We start from the raw sequence: 21,431 nt of genomic DNA on the forward strand, positions 1-21,431 counted from the left end.
TGCCCCACTGTAAATCATTAGGAGCTTTAGCACAGTCACCAATCCTTTAACTTCCATTCTCAAGGGTGAACCCCAAACTGTCAGCTGGAATCAGAAAGCCTTCAAAGTCCTGAAAAAGTGATTCATGACAGCTCCTATTCTTCATCATCCTGACCATGAACTCCAAGTCATTGTGGAGGTGGATGCCTCTGGGAGTGGAGTAGGAGCTATATGATCTCAAAATTTCTCCAGGAAATTTGTCCCTGCTGAAAGAAATTCTGACATCAGGAACTGAGAACTACTAGCCATCAAGACCACACTGAAGAAATGGAGACATTGGCTGGAGGGTGCAAAGTTCCCTTTCCTTATCCTCACTGACCATAAGAACCTGGAGTATGTCAAGTCTGTAAAGCAACTAAACCCTCACCGAGCCAGGTGGGCCCTTCTCTTCACAAGATTTCACGAGGATATATAGTACACCAGGATCTAAAATGCTGAAGCTAATGCCCTGTCCAGAACCAATAAAGTTTTATGAGCTCATTAATATAAACACAATCAAATTAATCAACACCTTCTGACCAATCGGAATACATTTTTTAAAAATTATTTTGTAGTAATACGCAAGTAGAAAGGAGTGCAATTTAGATTTCTACAATAAAAAAAGTGCAGAATGACTGGGACAAAAAAAAAAAAACATTTTAATTTTTTTATAAAATAATTCTTGTATGTGTTTGTGACAAAATTGAAGAGTTCCAAATGTTGTTATTTTATTGTTAAATTTATCATAAAGTAGAAACATTTTAGTATTATAAATTTTATTACAGAAGGTATTTGTGAATTACTGTATACATACCATCATAAATATGCTACATATATGTATATATGTTTTCAAAAAAGTTTCTTATTTAAATTTTCTTCAGTTATCAGATTCGCTTTTTATTAGCTGTATGCTGGAGGGCTTCCTACAGGTGGGCTGTTCATGGCAACAGTGCTGATTGTACTGATTCCCTGAAAAACAAAGAAGATCCACAAACATAAATCTATAATGCCTAATAACTGGCAGCTCAGTTTGAGTTTCACGGTAATCTTAATGCAGTCTGAATGCTGAGACCTTATTCAGTCAAAAACTAAAAATGTAAAATCTGGTTTCTGTGTAAATGTGACTTCTGACTCTCAGATGATGTGAAGCTTCATCACGACGTCGTGCAGGTTTCTCTTACCGGGTGAGTGTGATGTGCTGGGAACATATCCCTCAGGATTTGGAACCACATTGATGATGTTCAGCTGTATGACACAAACAAACAGCTTCATAGCTAAACAACAGCAAAATATACACAACATGTTCACAATACTTTTTATCTTTAAAAAAATAAAACAAAACAGTATTTTATACCATGAACAGTTCAATACAATACAATAGTACTCCAAATCACTTGATCCTAGCCAAATATTGAGGTGGGACCGTTGGTTAGTGTCATGCGAACATTGAGTTAAAATGAATAAATTAGTGTTAAAAAAGCCATAATTTATTACAACAGCAGAATATTCGTGGTGGAAATTTTCATATTTTTTTATTTGAACTAAACTACCCTTTAACATCCCTTTTTCTAATAATAAATAGTGTCTAATATTTTGATCTTTATTACAATTAACACCTACTGTGGAAGTTATTCTTACTGTTGGCCAGTGGATGCTGTAGCAAGCTAAGATAATAAGCCTAATTTTGCTAGCGTTTTAGCTACGTTAGTATCACCAGCAAATGCAGTGTTACCTTACATTACCTGGAGTCCTTACAAGACTATGGAGTTCTTATGAGGTAACATGATAAGAACATTCTGTAACATGGGGATTTAAATCTGCATCCAGCTTTTGAGATGTTTTTAATTTTTTAAAGTAGTTTTCTATCAATGCTCTGCTGGTCTAATATGTTTTTGGAAGGAACAGCCAGCCTTAGCCAGCTAGCTGCTAGTTTGTTATTTACTGTAAGAAAAATGAGGAGCGAGAAAAAACTTCTTGCCGTTGTGAAAAAGTAATAATAAGCAGCTCCTCCATGTTAACTCTGACTGCAGACCATGCTCATTTTCAGTTGGCCCACTCTTTCGGGATTCGTGCCAGATTCGTGGGTTACCTTCATCTCGATGCAGTCTGGTTAACCGAAATCAAAGGAGGTGGATGTGAAAGTAACCACATTCTTTTACCATATGACTTTTCACCAGGCAGATTTTATTTGTGTAAGATTCAAGACAGATGAATCATGAGTCTTAGATTCATGAAGACAGATGAAGACAGATGAACAGACTGACACCTCTTTGACAGAAAAGAGGGTGAAGTATGCATTGGGATAAAGCTGACAATAAAGTTAATATTGCATGTCTTGTTTTTTGTTAATACTTACAGTAGGTTCATTCGAGCATGTGGCTTTACAGGCAAAAGCTGAGATGGCAATAGAGACGGCGAACTGGAGCAAAGAGAAAACCAGCAGAACGCCAGTGATTCCTCTGGTACGGCTCTGAAAAAAGATCCAGCGTCACCAAAATCCATAGGTTGAAAAGTCCTACCACTTAAAGCAGCTCTGGGTTTTTTATTTATTTGCTTTTTTTAACTCTGCTTTTATAATTAAAATCTTTTTATGTTTTTATAATGTTTTGACTTTTTAAATTTTTATTTTATTGTCTCATTCTTCTTGTTTTTCTCATGTTGTTTCTTGTTACTTTTTGTAATTGTGATGACGATGATAATGATGATAATAATAATTTATTATTATTATTACTATTATAAACACAATACATTATCTTCTCTCAGATAAAATTATATTTTGTAAAAAAAAAAAGTATATTAAATAAAACTTATAGAACTTATAGATTATAGAAGTAAAACTTAAAAAATTATAGAAGTAAATTTGTAAATTAAAAAGGTGATATGTCTGCCCTGGCTTGTGTAGTGATGTTCATTTTCTCATGCTGAAAATAAATACATAAATAATACCATAGTCGTGTAGCTACTCCTGCAATCATAATTGTAGCAGACCATCCCGATAAACATCAAATCCAGGGAAAGTGTGATGATGCTGATTGCTGCAGTTATGGCACTAAGAATATTCATTGCCATAGCACCCTTCACCTGGGAGAAAAGAGAGCAAATAAAGTCAAAAACAGGAGTTCAGGAACATCAGAATCCTTTCGGTACAATAGACTGAAGCTTTGAGAGTGAACTCTGACCTTTACCTTAAATATGAATGCCTGTAATTTTACTCAGCAGTTGGCTTGTACGACTTGATTAATATTTCAGTAAAGAGTGAGTAAGAGTGGATATTTAACACAATTTATAACAGTCTTAAAATAAAAAAGCGATTGTTGCAATGTACTTTAGAAACAAAGAAAACAAAGAAAAAGTGAAATTTTTATATATTATAATATTTGCTTGCACAGCTGATGAAGGATCTTCTTGTCTAGAAAGCTTTCTAGAAAGTTCCACAGGGTGTCTGGTTCAGGAGTTGAATCAAATGATGTTATTTATTGCTTGTAATTTTATATTTTATAATTATTTTATAATTATATTATATTATATTATATTATATTATATTATATTATATTATATTATATTTCTTCTTCTTATATTATATTTCTTATAATTTTTGAATGAAAATGATTTAATTTTCCAGCAGCCTATTTCTGAGTTTTTTTTTTTTTTTTTAGGTCTTTCTAGGGCATAATGGTTGGGTTAACAACAACAACAACAACAACAGCAACAACAACAACAACAAAATCTGGTACAGCCCACACCCACATCTGGTTTAAATCTGAATATGAAATCAGATACAAATATTTCAAACACTAAACATAATTTTGTATGAATTCTAATAACCAAGCATGTTCCTGGAAATGATGCCATATATATATATATATATATATATATATATATGTAAAGTCTTACTGTAGGTGTTTACATACCCCACAGAAATGAAGCTTTCTACTCGCTGACACAGTCAGAACACCAGCCAAGATGTGCTGAGAATGAGAAAAAATGATTTACTGAAACTGACACAGAGGAATGTATTTAATGAAATAATGAATATAACTATAATTATTATAATTAATGAAATAATGAAGATAACTACATTTATTATTTACTGTACATTTAAATCAATAAAACTGAAGAACACTTACAAGGAAAGAGCCCCAGAATGCGAATCCGAAATACACAAAGCTCTGTTGTGTGGAGTCCACTAACACAATACCAAGCAGCAACATCAAGAAACCGTTCATTATTTGGACGGTCTGGTGGGGGACGGACATAAAAAATAGTTTTTACTATTTATGCATTATTTTGTGCATGATCTACATTAGTGTTTATGCAACATATTTACTATATTATTTTAGCATTGATATCCATGAATTAACATAAATTAATATTCATATCAATAAAAAACAAAGTTAAATAGTCTTAAGTTAGTATAAAAAAAGTTTTAATTATTGTCTTGTTACAGGTTATATGGTATTTTATTTGATATAATGATATTTTATTTTAATATTCATTAAAATAAAATATAATTACATGGTGCATTAAATGATTAATTAATTAATTTATTTATTTATTTATTTAGGTTTAAATAGCCTTTCAAGTTCATTTATTTATTTATTTTTTTCCACTCTTGTTTCTGGTTACAGTGCTAACACTTGCAGAGATTAAGGTCGTCATAATGAAGGCCCAGAGAGAATTCCACACCAGGTTTATAAAAAAAATCCCAAGTTAACAACAAGGATCGGGAAGCTGTTGAAGGCCATGTGGAGGAAGTGGAGAATGCCAGAAAACCCAAGAAAGAAGACTCTTTGGAACTTTTTTAGTGGTGCACCATATCACTCCTTAATGTGGTGAGGAAAATATTCCTGGTGATTGTCACCCGCAGACTGGCCCAATATACAGTATACTAGAGAATAAATACATTGATACATTGGTACAAAAATGTGAAATAGAGTTTGTGGAGCATACCAGCACCCTCACACAGATCATCCACAAAGCAAAAGAGAACAATGGGGACCTGACAGTCCTTAGTGGATTTGTCCAATTCAGTATGGATCAATCCCTCATCAACTGGTCACCACCACCCTGAAGAATAGCATGTGCCCAGGAAGGTACAACAACACTTGAGTGACTACTTTGAGAGATTCAAGATGAAATTCAGAGTAAGTAGGAAGTAGGAATTGTGACTGGCTGCATGATTTCAGTCATATTGTTTGCTGCTGCAGTCCATCTACATGTGGAATCTGCAAAGAGACCATGTCAAACATGCACCAACCAGCAACATGAGCTTTTATGGATGACAATACAACATGCTCAGTTATAGAAGGCAAATGGATGCTGGAGGATCTGGATAACTGAACACATGGGCAAGGATGACCTTTAAGCGCAGTAAGCCAAGAAGCTTAGTCCTGAAGAAAGGTCAGAGTGAACAACGACAACAGGTTCAAGACTGTTGATAAGTCGAGTCTCTTGAAGTGGTTTGTCCACTCCTTCTGCAAGATGTCATGAGAGCTCTAAAACAGCTGATGATGTAAGGAACCACCAGATGATGAGCTAGGGTGCAGCTGTTACACCAAACAGCATGCATATAAACTCATATTCAATTTATATTATCCCATATTAATCATTTTACTTCATACTGTTTTGTTTATTATTCATATGTTTTTGTTCATCTGATATAGGTTAAACATAATTTATTAAGAAACTCAATATTAAAAATACTCCCAAAAATACTAACCATAAAAAATCTAATGTTACAGGTTGTGGGATGCTTTTTTTTATTTTAAATACTATATCTCAATTAAAAAATATATAAATGCTTAAGCCATAAATCATGACAATAACAATACTCCTACTACTACTACTACTACTACTACTAATAATAATATAGCATGTGTTCAGTTCTGCTTTGTAATTGTGTAACTTACTCCCAGCGCTTTGGGTTCTCCTTTCAGGAATTTCCGCAGTGGGCTGAGTGTCTGAGAGGAATTTTGTTTCGCTGTAGTCGGGGCTGTTGATGAGGGAATAACTTGAGTGACGATGGTGTAGCCACTTCCCACATTAGTGAGCGGTATAGGAGCGTTGGCCATCTTTAAAGCACGTGTGGGTTTTTAATCTGTGAACAAGAAACAACTTTCACTATCAGGATGATGGTATAACGTGAGAAGACATAAGAGTACAAATGATGGCGTCAATAAAATGTGTCATGTCAGCACTGAATTCGGCCATGCACTCTCTTTCCCAGAATCCACCACGGCATCACAACATGGCCGATCTGGACTCCATCTCCCACACTCACACGCACACATTATTTACACGCACGCACTTTCTGTGTTTCTTCCCCAAGCCATCAGACTCCTCAATACCTCTTCAGTAATACAGACTGGACTGACACCAACCCAAATACACGCACACACACACGCACACAATCACACTCATACTCAACTGAACACCATTCCAGTCCCTTTGCAATTTTTGAAAAATTCTTTCTTAAATTGCTGCTAAAATACAGTAATCAAAGTACTGTATTGACCACCTGCATTTGTGCTGCTAACTAGTATGTTATGTTTACATTTACAGCATTTATTATAATATTGTAATATCTTTTTGCACTTTATTCCACACTAGAACTGTGTACTGGTCGGCACTGCATTTTCCTTTTCCGTGCCTATTGTCCTGTTTTTAGTAATTATTGTAGTCTTGCACTGTTAGCTCACGTTTGCACATGTGCACTTTATGTAGTCTTGTGTACGTCCTGGAGGGGCGTTGTTTTGTTTCACTTTGACCTGTACCAACTGTATTTTGTTAAAATGACAATAAAGCTTCTTGAGTTGACACACACACACACACACACACACACACTTTGCCAGGTTTCGTTCTGAGTATACTCACAATGATACCAAGCCTTTAAATTTTGAAGGGCAGACTAGCATCAAGTTGAAAAGCTAACATAAGTTAGTGTAGATAACGGTAAATATTGCAAACTTACAGAGATTGAAAGATATCTTCAGGCAAAAAAAATGCTTTAATTGCCTGAACACAAAAAATGATTTCTCTTCACATGAAAACACAACATTATTTTCATCAGTTAAAAACTTACGATTTACTACTTGAGTACATTTAGGTGTAGTAATGTTTTGACTTTCACCTGAGCACACTTTTTGATTTAATACTTTGACTTTTCCCTAACTATGATTTTGACACATTATCTATACTTTTACCTTTCTCAGTACTTTCTTCTACTGCTAATAATATTTGAGCTTATTTATACTGATCTTCACATTTGAGGCAAATCTCAAAGTGCTACATAATGGTATGCATGTCAAACTATAAAACTATAAAAAATCAAAATGAAAAAGGCAGAATATTTGGAAAGCAAAAAACTCAATGGTTAAAAGGAAGCCATTAACCCTGTTAAAGCAAACACTGATCCTGTTACAAGAAGCATTTAGTTTAATAAACACAAAAAAGCTTATTTTACCTCCTGTCCTTTTAGCAGTGTAGTCTGTGTCTCTCTCTCTCCTCTAAATGATTTCATTTCGCTTCGCCTGTCTGTCGTTCCAGAATTTCCAGATAGATTTCTGATCTCGAGTGCAAGTCAAGACAAGTAGAAAATAAACATTTCCCACAAAGCTGTTGTGCAACTGTATGAATATAATCAGTGCTGTTTCGAAAGGTAGCTAACAGTGAACTGGGGTAACCTTTAAACAGTAACCGGACAGACATTTCCAAAATACTAGGCATAATAATAATAATAACAATAATTTTACCATAACAGGTTAGTTCCTGTTCTGACTTATGTAATAGCAGTTATAAACAGTCGTTCCCTCAACAACCTCTCTTTTTTCTTAAAAAAAAAAAAAACGCAGCTTGTCATGTTACCAAGAAACTACAAAGTGTAAACTCCTCTTTCCCGAAGACATCATAAAACTTAGCAGCTTTGCCTCTGACTGTTACAAAGCACTGACACTGGAGACTCCTTCCATAAATGTTTATTACACATCTCCTTCATGATAAAAATTCACCATATCAACAGTTACACACGTTTATTTATCCATTTATGTGGAGCGTCTACTGTACCAGTCCCTGTGAATGAGCTGTTACCATAGAAACGATAACGTATTAGAACAAGCGCATTAATATTAATTAATAGTGTGCAGCTGCATTAACATCAGAGCAGCTGTTCTAGAAAATTAATCAACACCTTCTGACCAATCAGGATCCAGAATTCAACAGAGCTGTGGTGCACATTTATTGATTTGTTTGTTCTGTCGTTCTCCAGGGATAAATTCACATATTTACAATATAATTTTTTGTGAATCCATTTATTTCTGTAAAGCTGCTTTGTGACAATGTCCACTGTTAAAAGCGCTATACAAATAAAATTGAAAAATAATGATAATATAAAAATTCAGAAGTATGCAGAAGGACTGAAAAAAAGCTTAAAGAATTCTTGAAAAAAGAAATTATGAGATAAAAAGCGTTATGAGCATATATACCATTGTTAATATGATATACTGTATATATATATATGTATTCAGTGTACACAGATTCTTTCGAGAAACAGAGAAGTAGTTAATTAAATGTTGAATGTGTGTTTAGCTGTTAGAGTAAGCAGTGTGATGTGTAGTAAGTACTAGAGTGTGATTGTTTTCCATCTTTTCCAAGTAACAGTGTTTTAAGTAGTTAACAAGAATAATTTCTTATTTAGAATTATCCTCAGTTGTCTGGTTGGCTTTTCTCAGAGTACGCTGGAGGACTTTCCACAGGTGCACTAGCCATGGCGACAGCATTCAGTGTACTGACCCCCTGTAAAAAAAAAAAAATTAAAAAAAGAAGAACACAGTGTATTTAGTCTCAGCTACGGTTAGTAATGGCCTAAAGAGTAAATGATAAAATGCGAAGAGGAAGAATTGTGAGTATTGGCCATACAGTATATAGTTAAATATAATATGATTTCCAGATTTACATTATATACATAGATGTTTGGATTTTATTAAAAAAAATATATATTTATAATATATTTATATATATATTTTTTTTTTGCCCAGATTCTTCACTTTGTCTTCCCCCATGGAGAGGATAGTAGAACCCCTTTAAATAGCTAGAACCTTTCTTGCCATGTAGGTGTACTGAAGCTCATTTTTTATCACCACAACTGACAACTTTATCATCGTGGTCACGAACTAACTAACTCATTTGTAATTTGTTCATAGGACCATTTTAAGAAATGTGATGTTGATGAAAAGCTAGTTGGAAAAACATTCATTTTCTACGTATCATTATTCATTTCCTACCTATCACTCCTGAGTTTGTGTAAATTTACGTAAAAGGAGATTCACTAATGTGAACCTTGATCGGCTTCAAATCATATAAATGTTGATGCTGAGTTAGTGCAATTATATGTACCGAGTATGCTGTCAAGTGTGTGACAAATGTGTGTTTATGGTAGCGATCAGCTGCAATGGCTGAGCTGCATTACTGGAAGATTTAGTGCACACTTAGGAGATATTCTTTCAGCTCTCTGTGAGCTTTGCCTTTTTTGTGGGCGTGGCTAAATGTGAATGTGCTAGGAACGCACTTGGTAATTTATAGCTGAACGACATTCATCAATATACGCACATGAGCAGCAAGAAAATCAGCTAAACTTTACTTTTATAAATTTCTCAAGAATTTTTTGCTCAGTTTGTGTAAAAACATTTATATAATTTAAAAGTTTTATGAATGGGGGCTAATATATCAGTATTTCTATTCCTCGTTGAAGATGGGCTTTTCGATCAAACATGAACGCTGAGACTTTATTCAATCTAAAACCCAAAAAATTTGGGTTGTGGAGCTTCATAACAATGTCCTGCAGGTTTCTCTTACCGGTTGAGCATGATGAGCTGGAAAGGAATTGATCACAGGAATACATCCTTCAGTGTTCGGAACCACGTTGATGACATTCAGCTATACGAAACATACACAGAGCTTCATAGTTACACAATAACAATATATGCACATGTTTACAATAGCTACAACACTCCAAATTGTTCACTACAGTTACAATACTCTAAATTGTTCTTGATACTAGCTAAATATAAAGGTAGTATTAGTTAATGTCACATCAGCAATGGTTGCGGTTATGAACTTCAACTCCTAGAATTCCTCCCAACCTCACAATATAGCCAAACCAGACTCTATTTCCCATCAGCCACAGCCATTTCCTCATTCAGGGTCACCGCACTTCTAATGCTGCCTTCATGACAACTGGAAACTCAGAATTTTACAATTTGCCTAGAGTATTCATGCGAACTCAGCGGTCTGAAGTCGGAAATAAAATGAATATTCGCTGAAAGCCGCCTACATAAGTGGATGTGATAATTCACAGTTAATAACACCGATCATTGTGTGAAAGAGCATTTTGATCAAAGAACTTGCAGAAAGTGAATTAACATTTCAGTGATTAAAGTATCAGCCTGGATTTGACAATTTCAAAAGTAAACAGAAACGCAAAAGACTGCTTACAATCATTAAATCACACTGTTATTTCTTGTTCTTATTTTTCACCTTGAATGCTGCCCTGCTGAAGTGACGTCACAGAATCACAATTTCGAGAAGACGAAGCTCTTGAACAACTTCACAAGATAACTTGATGAGAACTTTCTTCCTGTAATGTATGGGGCTTTGAATCTACTCCCGAATTTACTGCTTTGTGACAGTATCTTTTGTTTATATAGATAAAGTTGAACTGATTTGAAGTGATTATCTCTGGTGCTGGGTGTAACATGTTTCTGGAATGAAAGTAGTGCTTCACTGAACAGCTGACCTGTATTTCATGTAAGACGTGACTGATTGTTAAGACAGCAGAATTAGCTTGAATTAAGAACAGACAGCAGCAGGGCAAATAATGCATTCTGATCAACGTGCGATCTCCTCAGAATGATGTGTAACCTCGATATTGCATCTTTTACATTAAAAAAAAAAAACTTACAGTAGGTTCATTGGTGCAGGTGGCTTTGCAGGTGAAGGCTGAAATTGCGATAGAGATGGCGAACTGAAGCACAGAGAAAATCAGCAGAACGCCAGTGATTCCGTCGGTACGGCTCTGAAAAAAGATCCACCATCACTAAACTACACATGTCAAAAAGTCCTGCCATTTACAGTAACCTCTTTTGTTTGTTTATTTGTTTTTAATTCTATTTTTGTACTAAAATATTCAGAAAATATATTTTCACAATTTTTTGTTTTTTGCTTTATTATGCTACATATTTCTTTTATTCTTTTTTACTGTTTTGTTTCTATTTTTACCCTTATACAACTCATCGTAAAATAACAATAAAAGAATAAATAAATTAATCAAACCTGTGCAACATAGTTATAGCTGCATCCATAATTGCTGTCATAGGAGTAGCAGTAGCGACGCCAAGGCCAAATCACTAAATCCAGGGAAAGCATAATGATGGCGATTCCTGCAGCTATCGTGCTAAAAATATTCACCACCATAGCACCCGTCACCTGAGAGAAAAACAGCAAATAAAAAAAAAAAAACTGACATCAGAACCAAACCAGCTCTCGATCAGAATCCAGAAAAATTCTAGAAATAAAATTCTTATTGAAGCTACAATAGCAAACTTTTAACATAAAGGTTCATCATTTTTTCTCAGCGGTGAGCTTGTACACGCTTCAATCTGTTAGCACATTTTCACTGTCAATAGTAAACAAATTTAGTTTTTTTTTTATTTTTGGTTGATTTGATTTTTTTTTTTTTAAGACTAGAAAAGTAACCATAAAGTAATTTTAGCTATGTATTTTACGATTAAACAAAAATCGGCTTCATGGAAAATTAAATTATTGTTATTATTATTAATCTATTTATTTATTTTTTAATGAAGGACTTTTGTCTGAAGTGTCCTGTTCTCTCTCTCTCTCTCGCTCTGTGTATGTATATATATATATACATATGAATATATATATGAATAGTCCACTGTAGAGCAAAGATGCCTTAAAAATAATGAAATTAATTGTTTCTACATTAAAAAAAATACTGTAAAGAGCAGCAAACAGTAATTATATATTTGGTGTGATGATCCTTTGCTTTTAAAAATAGTAGTCTCAGGTGCAGTGTGTGCAGTTTTATAAGGAAATGAGCTGGAAGTGTTACTGAGCATCTTTCAGAAGCAGCCACAGTTCTTCTGGGGACTTTGACTGTCACACTCGCTTCTAATTTTATTTTGGCGAACGCCACCAGCCTTCATTATGTTTTTTTTATCTGAAAAGTGTCTCTTATGTAATCTGCTACTTTCTTTACTGACATACAAACATTTTTCTGTAACATTTCATTTTTGTACTGACTCAACAATGTAGAAATCATAAAATAAAAATCTATAACAAAGTTTGTAAAAAAAAACAAAATTAGGGCACCTAAGACTTTTGCACAGTACTGTACTGCATATATTTCTTACAGTTATTTCACACTGAGTGTATATAAATCACAAAATGTGTATGAAATCTACTAAGCGAGAGTATTCAGGTTCATTTTCATGCTTATCATCCAAACGTTAACTGATCTTACTTACTTACTTATGTTTTCTTCCAAAAATTCCAATATTACATATCCTAATGAAATTCATTTGTTTTCCTACATGGATATTATACATTTTCTGTCTTGGAATTTTGGTTTCATTTCATTATTTACTGCAACAATGTTTCAGCATTTTTTTCATCTTCGATTTCTGTGACTTCTATTTTGTGATATCGAAGAACTAGTGGAGGTAGATGGATGTAGGAAACATGTCCATGTCTATTAAAGTAGCATCCATACTCTTCATTTCAAAGTGGTTTGTTTAAACATGACTACAGGTAACGTTTCAAAATAGTAGCACATGAAATCTGGCTTCACAGTTAATGTAATAGCAAGATTAATTAGTAAAGTAAATGAATAAAAGAAAAGAGGAGATTCAAAGTGTAAGTGAAATTCTGTCATAAAATAAAAAATATATATATATATCTTATCTCATAAGACCAACAGAAATGATGGATGAGGTGCAACGTGTGTGTGTTTCCTTGCTAAAGGAGTTGGGTGAGTTGTCGATGTTTACGTACCACACAGGTATTGAGCTTGTTGCTCGCTGAAACAGCCAGAGAACCAGCGCTGATGTGCTGTGAGTGCAGAATTTTTTTTTTACTGAAACTGACATATATATATATATATATATATATATATATATATATGTATATTTAAGTCAATAAAATTGAAGAATACTTACTAACAGCGAGCCCCAGAATGCGACTCCAGAGTACACGTTCAATGTCTGAGGGTAGACCGCCATCACGATACCAAACAATATCATCAACACACCAATCATTATTTGGACAGTCTGTGGTTAAAAAAAAAAAAAACACAAATCTTTTTTAATAAATACTATTTTGTATTTACTGTATATTTGCAAACTATACTCATGTTTATGGAACGTATTTGTAGCAGGGAACAAATAAATGTTTACACTCATTTACCTCAATAAGCCATCAGTGAAGCAAGCCACCAGTCATTTACATTTACATTTGCAGTCAGGTCCATAAATATTGGGACATTGACACAGTTCTAACATTTTTGGCTCTATACACCACCACAATCGATTTCAAATGAAACGAACAAGATGTGCTTTAACTGCAGACTGTCACCTTTAATTTGAGGGTATTTACATCCAAATCAGATGAACGGTGTAGGAATTACAACAGTTTGCATATGTGGCTCCCACTTGTTAAGGGACCAAAAGTGATAGGACAATTGGCTTCTCAGCTGTTCCATGGCCAGGTGTGTGTTATTCCCTCATTATCCCAATTACAATGAGCAGATAAAAGGTCCAGAGTTCATTTCAAGTGTGCTATTTGCATTTGGAATCTGTTGCTGTCAACTCTCAAGATGAGATCCAAAGAGCTGTCACTATCAGTGAAGCAAGCCATCATTAGGCTGAAAAAACAAAACAAACCCATCAGAGGGATAGCAAAACAACTGTTTGGAACATTCTTAAAAAGAAGGAAGGCATCGGTGAGCTCAGCAACACCAAAAGACCCGGAAGACCACGGAAAACAACTGTGGTGGATGACCGAAGAATTCTTTCCCTGGTGAAGAAAACACCCTTCACAACAGTTGGCCAGATCAAGAACACTCTCCAGGAGGTAGGTGTATGTGTGTCAAAGTCAACAATCAAGAGAAGACTTCACCAGAGTGAATACAGAGGGTTCACCACAAGATGTAAACCATTGGTGAGTCTCAAAAACAGGAAGGCCAGATTAGAGTTTGCCAAACGACATCTAAAAAAGCCTTCACAGTTCTGGAACAACATCCTATGGACAGATGAGACCAAGATCAACTTGTACCAGAGTGATAGGAAGAGAAGGGTATGGAGAAGGAACCGAACTGCTCATGATCCTAAGCATACCACCTCATCAGTCAAGCATGGTGGTGGTAGTGTCATGGCGTGGGCATGTATGGCTGCCAATGGAACTGGTTCTCTTGTATTTATTGATGATGTGACTGCTGACAAAAGCAGCAGGATGAATTCTGAAGTGTTTCGGGCAATATTATCTGTTCATATTCAGCCAAATGCTTCAGAAATCATTGGACGGCACTTCACAGTGCAGATGGACAATGACCCAAAGCATACTGCAAAAGCAACCAAAGAGTTTTTGAAGGGAAAGAAGTGGACTGTTATGCAATGGCCAAGTCAATCACCTGACCTGAATCTGATTGAGCATGCATTTCACTTGCTGAAGACAAAACTGAAGGGAAAATGCCCCAAGAACAAGCAGGAACTGAAGACAGTTGCAGTAGAGGCCTGGCAGAGCATCACCAGGGATGAAACCCAGCGTGGTGATGCCTATGCGTTCCAGACTTCGGGCTGTAATTGTATTAAAAAGTGAAAGTTTGATTTATGATTATTATTCTGTCCCATTATTTTTGGTCCCTTAACAAGTGGGAGGCACATATGCAAACTGTTGTAATTCCTACACCGTTCACCTGATTTGGATGTAAATACCCTCAAATTAAAGCTGACAGTCTGCAGTTAAAGCACATCTTGTTCGTTTCATTTGAAATCCATTGTGGTGGTGTATAGAGCCAAAAATGTTAGAATTGTGTCGATGTCCCAATATTTATGGACCTGACTGTACATTTATGGATGAGATGCCCTTATCCCGAGCGACTTAAACAAGTGCTTTGAAATTTCTATCAACAAATACATTCTGATACTGGTTCGCTAGGTCACAAACTAAGAATACCATCAGTCCAAAAACTCTGTTGAGGAGCTAATATAGTAACAAGCGCTCAGACAATACAAAACTTTTTTTTAAAATACTAATTTAAGTACTTTAGGAAGCGTAAGTCTTTAGACGTCATTTGAAGACTGCCAGTGACTGTTCAGTAGGGGAAGTTCATTCCACCACCTTGGTGCCAGAACAGATGCATGCCTTCCTTGTACTCTGAGAGATCGTGGGACCAGTCGAGCAGTGCTAGAGGATCGGAGGGAGCGCGGTGCCGTGAAGGATGTGATAAGTGCTTTGAGATAAATGGGTGCTGGTCTGTTTTTGACTTTGTAGCTACAGGAAGCCAGTGGAGGGAGCATAGCAATGGGGTGGTGTGGGAGAACTTAGGAAGGTTGAAAACCAGTTGTGCAGCTACATTCTGGATCAGTTGCAAAAGGGAATGACACTCAGAGGCAGACCTGCCAGGAGTCAGTTGCAGTAGTCCAGTCACAAAATGACAAGGGACTGAACAAGCACCTGTGTGTTTTGTGTGGAAAGAAATGAACAAATCCTTCTGATGTTATAAAGGAGAAATCGGCATAAGCGTGTCAGAACAGAAGACACCAGTGGGGAGTCTGCGGGTAGCAGATGTGGATTCCTTCCATGTCACCTGATATGACCAACCTTCCAGGTAGGAAGCAAACCATTGCCATGCTGCACCACGAGTTCCTAGACTCATGAGGGTGGACAAGAGAGTCTTGTCGTTCACTGTGTCAAATGCTGCTGAAAGGTCAAGGAGGATGAGGACTGAAGACAGTTTAGCTGATCTAGCGGCGTGTAGCTTTTCGGTGAAGGCCAGAAGAGCAGTCTCTGTGGAGTGGGCTGGTTTGAAGCCAGACTGGTTAGGATCTTGGAGGTTGTTCTGTGAGAGATAGAGAGACAGTTGATTGTAGACAATTCATTCAAGGGTTTTAGAAAGAAAAAAGAGAAAAGATACCGGTCGGTAGGTGCTGATGTCAGAGGGGTCCAGAGTGGGTTTCTTCAGGATGGGAATAACCCTTGATCTCTTGAATGAGGTAGGTACATGACCAGATGTTAAGATGACAGTGGTGATGAAGGGGAGGAGGTCTTGAGAGATGGTCTGGGGCATTGTGGAAGGGATTGGGTCCAATAGGCAGGTGGTAGGATTGCAGGAAAAGGTAACTTGCAGGATCTCTTCTGTTTCTAGTTTAGAAAAATGTGCCAGTGAATGAGAAGGAGAATCCTCAGTGTGTAGTGTAGGAGTTGGGGTAGAAATGAAGGTCTGGCAGATTCTCTTCATAAAAGGTGGCAAAATCTTCAGCAGTCAGGGAGGATGGAGCAGGAGGAGCCGGCGAGTTGAGTAGTGAAGGAAATATGTTGTGGAACTTGTGAGGATCTTGTGTGGAGGTTTCTAGCTTTTCTTTGTAGAAGGCAGTCTTAGCAGAAGTCACTTCAGATGAGAATTTGGAAATCACATCAGTTGTGATTTCTTCCACTTTCTCTCTGCTGTTCTTAATTCTCTCTGATTGCTGGGTAACACATCCAATAACCAAGGAACAGGGCAGGAAATCTTCCTGGATTTAGAAGATAGACGGCAGAGGAAGTCCATGGATGAGCAAAGTGAAGAGAGGAAAGTGTCTGTGGCTAACTCCAATGGTAGGGAGGAAAAGGAGTCAGGGTCGGGAAGGGATGATAGGGTGCAGGAAGCTATGAAGGAAGGGGAGATAGAGTGGAGGTTTCTATGAGTGGGAGAGAAGTATTGATAGCTGGTTTTAGATAGGGTAGGGAGGGTGATGATGAAGGATACCAAGTGATGATTGGAGATGTGGAGTGGGGTAGCACTGATGTCTGTAGCTAGAGAGGGGCAGCTGAAGACAAGGTCCAGGGCATTTCCTCCCTTGTGTGTGGGAGAGCAGCTGTTGAGTGTTAAGGAGAAGGAATCCAGAAGAGGGACAAGGCAAGAGGACTTGTCAGAGTTGTGGTTGAAGTCTCCAAGGACAGTAAGAGCATGTCCATTTCTTCAAGGAAGCCCTCTAGGGGAGCAGGGGGGCGGTAGATGCCAACGATGAGAAGGTTGATTGGGGAGGTAACTGTAACTACATGGAGCTCAAAGGATGAGATGTTTGAAATGAGACAGGGAGAGAGGTGTGATGCACCATCTCTGAGACAACAGCAGACCTGTACCACCACCCCTGCCAGCTTCTTGTGGAATGTGAGAGAAAGCATAAGCAGAGGATAAGACAACTGGTGTAGCTGAGTTCTGTGGAGAGATCCAGGTCTCAATTAGTGCCAGAAATTCAAGAGAGTAATGGGAAGCTAAACCTGAGATGAAATCAGCTTTCTTTACAGCAGACTGGCAGTTTCAGAGGCCACCTACCACCACTGTTTGACACTGAGACAACAGAGGCAGGTAGATGAGGTTACTGGCAGTTCAGCCTCTGGTTTGTGGATGAGAGCTTCTGAGTCTGTGAGAGGTGACAACAGAGATGAGTTTGAGGCACATGTCTGCACTCTAGTCAGGGGTGGGGTTGGTGAAAATAGGGCTGAGAGGGGACTGGTAGCACTTAACTGAGCAAAAAGACATAAACACTACTGTAGTGGACAACCTTCAGTATATCTTAGTAAGCCCTGCCCACAATTCACACCTTAAGGGAGACTGAAACTACTCTTGATTAGCCACCTGAGAGAACTAATTAGCATAGACTAACAGACACTTCCAAGCAACACAACAGAATCAACAATATTATACAATACAACAATTCTAGTGGCAAGAAGAAGTCACAGGTGACACGAGTAACATGGATTGTCTCGTAACAATGGCGCATGTCAGCACGTGGGATATATAGACAGTGCGTGAACAGTCAGTTCTTGTAGTCGATGTTATGGATATGGGACAGGGTGTTGACTGCCTCAACCCGCGAGGGTAATGAAGGCTATCCTGTCTTTTAATGATGATTAGGAGAAATGTGTCACAACACACTGCTGTGTATCTGCAGGATAGCTGCAGGATCAGTCACAGTGCCCATGCTGAACCCTGTATACTGTGAAAGCGCCTCCAATGGGTACGCAAGTGTCAGAACTGGACCTTCCAAGCAATGGAAGAAGGTAACCCGGTTCATTGAGTCTTGTTTTTTTTTAACATCACGTGGATGGCCGGGTACGTGTGCGTTGTTTTCTTGGGAAACAGATAGCACCAGGATGCAGTGTGGAAAGAAGACAAGCCAGCAGAGGGAGTGCGATGCTCTGGGAAATGTTCTGCTGGGAAATCCTGCAGTCCAGCATTCACATGGACGTCAATCTGACACGTGCTACCTAACTGAACACGCTGCAGACCAGGTACACCCCTTCATGGTAATAGTATTACCTACAGGATTATGCACCCTGTCACACTGCACACATTGTTTGGGAATGATTTGAGGAACATGATTAAGGTGTTCGAGGTGTTTTCCTGGCCTCCAACTTTCCCAGATCTCAATCCAATCGAGCCGCAGAGGCTCCGCGTCTCAGCTTACAGGACTTAAAGGCTCTGCTGCTTACGTCTTGGTGCCAGACACCACAGCAGACAATGTCCATGTCTCTATGAATCAGAGCTGATATGGCAGCATGCAGATGACCAACAGCATATTACGCAGGTGATCACAATGTTGTAGCTCATTGGTGTATATTTTATTCAAGTTTTAAATAAGCAGTAATTAAGTAGTCTTAGAAAAAGTTTAGAAAAATATTATATTGTTTAATTTTATATTAATATTCTTTAATTTAAAAATGTAATAAAATGTTAATGTATTCATTTCATTTAATTTTTAAAATATTTTAAATTATTGTTCATTATTATTAAATATGGTGTAATTATATTATAATAATTATTGCTTTGTCTCATTTCAGGTTACACTGGCTTTATTTTATTTTATAGTACTTAGTTATACTTTCATGTTTGTTTCTTTATATATTAATATGTATTATTTCATTATTCCATATTAACCATATTATTATTTGTACTTATTTGTATATTCGTTTGAGGGGTTTATTTTCTCAGTGATGTAATTGTGTAACTTACTCCCAGGGCTTTGGGTTCTCCTTTCAGGAATTTCCGCAGTGGGCTGAGTGTCTGAGAGGAATTTTGTTCCGCTGTAGTCGGGGCTGTTGATGAGGGAATAACTTGAGTGACGATGGTGTAGCCACTTCCCACATTAGTGAGTGGTATAGGAGCGTTGGCCATCTTTAAAGCATGTGTGGGTTTTTAATCTGTGAACAAGAAACAACCTTCACTATCAGGATGATGGCATAATTTGAGAAATAAGAGGACAAAAATGATGACATCACTAAAATATTATTTCTAGGTTTTGCCCAGGTTTTTAAATCTGCTCCAAGATTGCTAACTCTGTTTTTGACAGTTTAAAGAGAAAATCATATTGTGTTGGTTGACCCTCTGTGGTTTAGCTAACCTGAAGTAAAATGTCTGCCTTTGTGTGTGTGGAAATGGTGAAATGGTCGCGATGTAGGTTTGCTGATATTCATGTCTGGAGATTAGTCTGAGCCGGGAAGCTATGGAAGCTTAATGCTGTTAAATTTTGAAGATGCTGTGCAGAGAGGGACACTGCAATTCTAATTATATTTCTTATTTTGTTAGAAAATGTTTCCCTTAAACACCTCAGAGCGGACACTCAATTTGATTGCATTATGAAGGAAAAAACAGTATTGACGAAGGTAAACAGTGCTAACAGAAACTCAGTAACCTCACCACTTATAAATAGACAAGCGTGGGAAGGTTTGCCTGTTTTCAGGCCAATAGTCAAAACCTTTTTTTTAACCATTATAGCGTGACATTACATTAATTTCATGAGTTAAAAACACTGACTTTTTATAATTGAGTTCATTTAACAGAAAGAACTTTTTGACTTTTACTGGAATACTTTTTTTTTTTGCTGGCTACTTCCACTTTTGATACATTATTTATACTTTCACTTCAGTATCAGTTCTCAGTATTCTGTCCATCCCTGAAAAGAACCATTTTATTTACACTGAACTTGACATTTGAGGTAAATCTACAAAGCAAAATAGTACACAAGTCAAAATACTTGCAAGGCAAAACCACGAAAAGGAAGCCATTTTAAAGCATTTTCACTCCTTAAACACTCCTTAAAGCAAACACTGATCCTGTTACATGTCCGTTAAAATAATAGAAAGCATTTAGTTCAATAAAGTCAAAAAGGCTTATTTTACCTCCTGTCCTTTTAACAGTGCAGTCTTTTCCTCTTTCTGTGTGTCTGTGTGTGTGTGTGTGTGTGTGTGTGTGTATTTCTCTCTCGCTCTACTAAACACTTTCGGTTCTTCAGTGTGCCGTTATCTGCAACTCTTCCTGTTCTTCGGAAGGGATGTTTACGGTTCCAGTGACGCAGATTTCCTGCCTCGAGTTCGAGCCAACATACAAGACAGGAATGAAAAAAAACCTCCCACAAAGCTGTTGTGCAACCTGATGTGATGTCTGAACATAACACAGAGCTCCAGAGCTCCAGATCCTGCTGTTCTTTTTTTTTCTTCCACCTTACACTCACAACAGCAAAGAAAATGTGTCAGTATCACTCTGATTCTGATTAATCTTGTAATCCTAATCTCTTAAACATTACTTATTTGGTTATTGCATTAAATTAACCCAAGTGCTTTCAGGCCTTCTTTCATTACAGTTCTCACCATTCTCATGGAGACTCACCGTGATCCTATTATCCTAAGAATGGACATACGGATATTAATCAGAAATACATTCCAAACCTGCTCATTGAAAAGTTTGCAGTTGTTTCAGAGTTATATATGTAAATATTTAAGGTTATATTTTATGAAATGATAATAAATTATCAACTGATGATAATGCTGCAGAGAAATCAACAATAGCCATGCTGTTTAAAAAATAACTCATATTGTTAAACTGATGTGTAAATAAGTCAAGGTGATTTGTCTGAAACTTTTAAAATAGTCCTTTTCTATGTTATCATCATTCACAAATTAATGGTAGGCCTACTTCATATTCTAAACAAAGTTAGTCATGCATCAAATGGAGAATAATAAATTGTGTCATATCAGATTCAGTGGTACCATCAAATATTGAATCATTGCTTTAAGAGTCAAAATCGTATCATATCAGAGTCAATGGTAGCGTCAAATATCGAATTGTTGCCTAAAGAATCAAA

At 36.8% G+C, this 21,431-nt stretch overlaps 1 protein-coding gene across 1 annotated transcript; it reads right to left on the reverse strand.

Annotated features, from left to right (window-relative positions):
* Positions 1-856: 856 nt before the first annotated feature.
* LOC113523701 (uncharacterized) lies at positions 857-20,725 on the reverse strand. Its single transcript, XM_053228492.1, has 15 exons — positions 20,470-20,725; positions 19,304-19,491; positions 13,248-13,358; positions 13,084-13,140; positions 11,344-11,496; positions 10,973-11,086; positions 9,868-9,948; positions 8,722-8,808; positions 5,928-6,110; positions 4,146-4,256; positions 3,930-3,986; positions 2,965-3,099; positions 2,375-2,488; positions 1,200-1,263; positions 857-987 (listed from the first exon to the last, which is right to left on the reverse strand). The coding sequence occupies exons 2-15, from the start codon at positions 19,463-19,465 to the stop codon at positions 896-898; spliced, it is 1,521 nt and encodes a 506-aa protein (XP_053084467.1). The 5' UTR covers positions 19,466-19,491; positions 20,470-20,725; the 3' UTR covers positions 857-895.
* Between the last annotated feature and the right edge of the window lie 706 nt (positions 20,726-21,431).

Source organism: Pangasianodon hypophthalmus, chromosome 2 (genome assembly GCF_027358585.1).
Source record: "Pangasianodon hypophthalmus isolate fPanHyp1 chromosome 2, fPanHyp1.pri, whole genome shotgun sequence".
Classification (NCBI taxonomy): Eukaryota; Metazoa; Chordata; class Actinopteri; order Siluriformes; family Pangasiidae; genus Pangasianodon; species Pangasianodon hypophthalmus.

Excerpts from the sequence above, each read along its gene's own strand:
- LOC113523701 (XM_053228492.1), bottom strand. The coding sequence starts at position 19,465 with ATGGCCAACGCTCCTATACCACTCACTAATGTGGGAAGTGGCTACACC. Across the intron at positions 9,949-10,972 it reads CCTGCACCAATGAACCTACT|CTGAATGTCATCAACGTGGT; the intron begins GTAAGTTTTTTT and ends TGTTTCGTATAG. Across the intron at positions 8,809-9,867 it reads CAGCTCATCATGCTCAACCG|GGGGTCAGTACACTGAATGC; the intron begins GTAAGAGAAACC and ends TTTTTTTTACAG.